Here is a 6,000-nt window from a genome sequence, read left to right as displayed (position 1 = left end):
ACCCCATACACGCAGGCAAAAAACTTTTAAAAAGGAAGTCTATTATGCTGGAAAAGTAATTTTCATGTAATGAGAAAGAATAAGTGCACACAAAAATAGAAGAGCCCAGATCACGTGGAAAGGCCAGTGTTTGCCTTTCAGAGTGCACCTTCTGGGAAGACTCCTGAGCCTGCTGAGAGATGCTGAGCCTCATTCTTTCACCACCATATATTCTGGAAGTGTTAAAGTATCTGCAGGTCTGTGCTGTTGAAAAGGACTGTGCAATATTCTGCCATTTAACTCACCCGTCATCACCATAGGTACAGATTATATGAAATATCATTGAGGTGCAATAGAACATTCTTGAAGGAGCTATGCACCAGAAGAGTCCAGGCAGGTGTCTCCCCAGGATCACCATTTCCTGCCCACCACCAGACTTGTAGAAAAGCTTTAGGCTGCCCCGTCATCCTTTGGACATGTGGTCAGCGTAACATCTGGGTTCTCAAGGAATGGCTGTCTCTTCCTTGGAAAAGGGCTCTGGCCAGTGGGCTCCTTGGGAGGTGGGTATGGTAAGGAACTCTAGAATGAGGAGGAGGAGGAGGAGGAGGAGGAGGAGGAGAGTGTAGCCTGATGATTAGGGCCAAGGGGAATTTTAAACTTTTGCATGGTGCCTCGGTTCTGTCTGTGGCTAGCTCAGGCATTAGCAATGGTGAAAGCCTGGTCTTCTACCTTGGTGAGAACAGAGAACATGCTTCTGTCTTGTAGAAAATTCCCCTGGATGGGTGTGCTCAGCCCTAGGGTCCATGGGCACTGCTGTAAGACTTTGGGAGCTGGACTGGGTATCCTGAACATCATCGTGGATCTAGGTCTGTCTGTCCATCTGTCTCTGTCTCTGTCTCTCTCTCTGTGTAGAATCATAAGTCCTTTCGGCAAAGTAGCTTTATCCAAGTGTGGTATGGACACATTGTCCCTTTGAGGGTTCAAATGGGAGCCAGTAGGCAGAGTGGGAGGCAGCCCAAGGATCTTGGTCTCACCCTAGTCTCCTTACCAAATATTTGATGACACCAGGCAAAGGGTGTGCAGACCCGAGGGCTATTTTGGATAGCTGGAGATGTTCCAAAGGCAGGTGGCAAAGTGCAGGCGAGATGTGGTCTGTGATGCTCTTGTAGTGACCCACAGAGCTGGAGGTATCGCCTGAGTACCTCAGAGCTGAGAAGTGGGTTACATGGAGGGTTTGACCAGAGGTCAGGGAGCTTTTTCCATTTCACGTTAATGGGTTCCTGATCTCAGGGCAGAAGAACCAGTTTAAGCACAGCAAAGGGATTTCTCATCAGGCATAGGCCCATTCTATGTGGCTGTCTAGGTGGCCAGGATGGAGGAAGCACATGGTTCTAAGTAACTGCCCTGGGTTCTGAGATAGAGAGCTGTCCCTGGCAGAGAGGCCTAATCACAGAGCTGTGGCTGAAGAGATCATGACCATTGGGGCATCACCTGGAATTCTGAACAGCTGACAGACAAACTGAAGATCAGGGTCATGTAAGGAGGCAGAGGCTTGAGGGTGTCCCCACCTCATCACCTGAACCCCCTGAAGCTGGCTTGCTTGTGTCCCTAGGCTGCGGGAGAAAGCTCTGTGCCTTTCCCAACACTCCTACTTAAATGGGTTTCTGCTCCTTGCAGTGAAGGGAGCCTCATTAACAGGACTCTCTGGCCAGTCAATGCCTACCCCTTGGTTTTCCTCAGGATTTCAGCACAGCCATGAGACCTTTCTGTCTTTTGGGGGTGCACTGCAAAGTTTTGAGGTCTTTGAACTCTCATGCTCTGTAGGGGGGGAAGGTCAGACAGTATCTCCCCAGGTCACACCCAGCTAGAGCCCCAGGAAGAAAGAGTCAACCTATGGAAATGGGGCCTTTGCAAGTGTATTGACTGAGGCAGGCATGCTGGGTAAAGGTGGCCCTACACACAGCAAATGTTACCCCGACAAGAGGACATCTGTTCAGAGATGTACAAGGCAAGGTGACACAAAGGCGTGTACAGAGACTGCAACAAAGCTGCGTGAAGCCAAGGTACACTGGGATGGCTGCAGTCCCTGGAAGCAGGCAGACGCCCCAGCTCTTAGAACTGCAGACTCCACTGACCTCTTGATTGGACTTTTGTCCTTTGAAATGCAGGAACACTGGGGGCCTGCGCAGTTGCAAAAGCATCTCCTATAGGAGGACCTAATTGAGGACTGCCTGAGAGACCAAGGATTGCTGGTGTGGATAATGTCAGTCAGTCAGGAACTGCTGTTTAGAGGAGATGCTTTCCTGGGACCAATGGGGCGTGGGTGGAGGGTATTAAAGGAGCTTGTAGCATCGTTCAGATGAGCTTGCTGCAGCGTTTCTGTTTCCCATCACCTCCCGGAGTCTGTGTTGTTGACTCTGCGCCACCTCACCTCCAACCCCCAAGGGCAGGTAGGGTCAGGTGGCAAGTAGTTCAGGGCACAGGTGACACAGGAGGACACATTTCCTGCATCAGGTTGTAACAAATATGGCGCTCCTGAGAGGAGCTCTGAATGAGTGAGAGGCTTTTTCCTGGAGTTTATTTTCAGAAGACACTAGGATGTTTGTGGCTCTGGCCTGTATGTTCTCTAGCCCAGAACAGGATACAAACCAACAGGAAAGAGGCAGCGCTGGGTGTGGGTAACAGCCCCCCTGTAGTGGTGGGATGGCTGTGAAGGGCAGACCGTGCAGACACCAGCAAAACTGGCTCTGATGGGCTTGACCTGGAAGATCTGAGTTCTTGATAAATCCCAGTCATTTGTGTGTGTTAGGAGCCTGCATTTGAAGACAAGCTATCTAGAAAGCGAGGTCTCCATGTAGTGTACCCCAAAAGCCTGTGTTGGAGGCTTGGTCTTAAGTGTGGCATTGTGGATAGTGGTTATTGTGGTGGGAATGCTGGGGTGGGGTGGTCAGTGTTATCTGCCCTCATCTAGAACACACAAGGAAGTCTGAAGAACAAAATCTGTCAGGTAGGGGAGGAATCCACCCCTCTTCACTCACCACCTGCAATTGTACGCTCTCTCATCGTGACCACAGATTCTCTTTCTCTCTCTCTCTCTCTCTCTCTCTCTCTCTCTCTCTCTCTCTCTCTCTCTCTCTTTCTCTCTCTCTCATGCTCATGCATAGTCATGGATGTGTACATGTTCAGGGCTTCCTCTGAACCAGCTCTTTTCATCCCAGCTGTGAGGGTGGCCCAGCAAAGTCGATGACTGGGTTAAAGAATCACAGCGAGATGGCATCTGAGTGTCCTTCAGCAGGCAGAGAACATCAGTTGAGGGGAAGTCACAGAGTTTGTGTTTCCCAGGTCAGAGGCTGGCAGGTGCCTGGTTGGTGACCTGGTGACAGCTGGAGGTTTGAGATCCTGCAGTCTCACAGGTAGAGACACACATAAAATTCTTCTTACTCCTCACTGGAATGATGACTACAAGCAGCTGTGAGCATCACAAAGAACAGAGCCCATGGGGAGGCGACGGTCATGTGGAGGAAACTGTGGGGTGCTTTGTGGTACTGTCCTGTGCCATGAGCCTCCCTTTAGGGCTGCTGGGCCATCACGGGTTTCTGTAGGGCACAAATACACATGTTCATTTAGGCATGCACATGGGTTCGTGTGCAAAGTGTTTGCGCAGAAGTAAACAAATATACTAACAATTATATGACAGATACAGATATAACAGAGACACACACACACACACACACACACACATATATATATATATATATATGCATATGTGTATAACACACACAGGTGGGGAGACAGATACAAGCTTAGATCTATGTATATATATGTGTGCATGCACACATAGATATACACACCAACAAGTGCCATGTAGAAATATGTATATACAGAGAGACATGTGTGCTGTGTACACAGACACACACAGGTATGTACACTGATACCCACATGTACATGCACAGACACACATACTAGCATGTACGTGACACATGGATACACACATAGACACAGACATAGGTATGTATGAAGAAAAATGTGGGTATGTATACAGATAGACACAATCTCAGCCATGTTAGTGCACACACAGGCACACAGGCAAGCCCCTGACTCTGTGGATTCATATGTACACACAGAACTCAGTTGCTTGTGTTTGCTTTTCACCAGCCTTTGTTTGGTTGTGTTTTGTTTTTGTTTTGAGACAGGTCTTTCCTACATAGCCCTGGCTGTTCTGGAACTCATTAGGTAGAGCAGGCTGTCCTTGAACTCACAGAGATCTCATGAGTATCTTCCACTTTTCTTGAATCCCTACCTTGTGATGCCCTGTCCTCTAAACATGGAGTTCATAACCATGAGAGGCCACGATTCGTGAGGGTCCCCAGTAGAGCCTGTTTACTAGGAGGGTAGTTCAGGGGCCCTGACTTCCTTCTGTCTCCTGAGGAAGAGGAGTTTGCAGGGCGTGGCTGGTTTAGTGAGCTCCTAGGTGGAAGCTTTCTGCAGAGCTGCCCAGCTACCTCTGCTCACGGTGGTTTCTGCTCTTGGCTGCAGCTCTGCCAGAGATGGGGAAAGGAATGTAAGAGATGCTTGCGATGATCTTACTTGGTCTCATTCTGTCCATTGGGTTTATAGAACACGCAGGACAGTGTGAGCAGAGGCCTTCAGGACACAGTTACTGCTTCTCCTGGAAAGGGCTCAGGGCCTCCAGGCCCAAGCACTTATCTCCTAAATGACAGGGAAGGGCTGGCTGGGGCTTGAGGGCTACACCCCCTCAACATGCGATACCTACAGAAACTTGATTTGGATGGGTGCTAGGTGTAGAATTCAGCTAAAATTCGCTCACTGGGCACACATTACATTCTAAATGACAGCAATGAGCTGGATATACACAGAGAGGAAGGAGATCCATCAGAGGAGGTTCAATTTGAGATCCAAGGGACTGTGTTGTCATGAGCTATGAATATGATACATGACCTATATGCAGACCGATGTTGTGAGGAGCTGCTTGCAGAGGACAATGAATGGCAAAGGCCACCGCTGATGCTAGCCAGTGAAACCTCTTTCCCAGCAGTCATTAATATTCAGCCTAGAGAGCAGGCAGATTCAGATATCCATTCTAAAGAAATGCTTAGACCATCCAGAGATCACTACTGCTTTCCCTGTGGCATGGGTGACCAACTCCAGGGTATCATGTATGTTAAACTGACAGTCTGCCACCAAGCTATGCCTCCAGTCCAAGGCGTCTTTTAAAGAAAAGAATACATTTAGAGCTTAGTCTTTCTGGACAAAGTTCGAAGAATTGAGTCAGGCACGCCTCTGCTCACCCTTGGAACTGGAAGTAAGCAAGGATGAACATTAGACAGTGTGCTAAGTTGGTAACGTGGGGATGGGAGAGAGATAGGGGACAAGGGTTGGTACAGCTTAGATGTAGGGTATCCCCCAGTGGTCATATATTGGAAGTTTGGTCCCAGTGTGGTGGTGGTGGACCTCGATGGGCAGGGCTTAGTCGGAGCTCTCTAGGTCACTGGGGACATGCCTTTGGAAAGGATAAGAGACATTCTCTTGGGACCTGGTGTGTTCTTACTACAGCATGGGGATGGAGAGATGGCTCAGAGGTTAAGATGCTTCTGGCTCTTCAAGAAGACCCGAGTTTGGTTCTCAGCACCCATATCCAGGTGGCTCACCAGGTTTAACACCAGCTCCAGAGGATCCAATGGCCTTCTATGCTGGTGACCACACACATAGTACATCCTGACACACACACACACACACACACACACACACACAGTCGTATTCTTTATATGTAGCCTGCCTGCCTAGTGTATTTCCCCCCAGTAATGAAATAACAGTAACACAAAATGTGTTTGGGCCTTGATCAAAGGTACTTTGTCACCGTCACCCTGAGTATCTCCAGGATGAAGGCCACAGGCTTGTCACCTGATATGTCACAGTGTCATATCTGAGTGGAACCACTGGGCATGCCCCTGGCTCAGTGCAGAGGCCTAAGGTGGTTCACAGCTGTCCTAGTGTCTAGTG

The 6,000-nt window shown here is 49.0% G+C and overlaps 1 protein-coding gene across 1 annotated transcript in view; it reads right to left on the bottom strand.

The window, feature by feature from the left end:
* Positions 1–1,839: 1,839 nt before the first annotated feature.
* Positions 1,840–6,000, bottom strand: part of Mlph (melanophilin) — a 35,942-nt gene continuing 31,781 nt past the window's right edge. Inside the window, exon 16 of the mRNA XM_021168811.3 lies at positions 1,840–3,575. Coding sequence (XP_021024470.1) covers positions 3,549–3,575 — 27 coding nt within the window. The 3' untranslated portion in view covers positions 1,840–3,548. The remainder of the gene's footprint in view (positions 3,576–6,000) is intronic.

This window comes from Mus caroli, unplaced genomic scaffold (assembly GCF_978045245.1).
Source record: "Mus caroli unplaced genomic scaffold, Mus_caroli_1 scaffold_1, whole genome shotgun sequence".
NCBI lineage: Eukaryota > Metazoa > Chordata > Mammalia > Rodentia > Muridae > Mus > Mus caroli.
The sequence above is the reverse complement of the archived record's forward strand: the minus strand, read 5'-3'. Positions and strand labels throughout refer to the sequence as shown.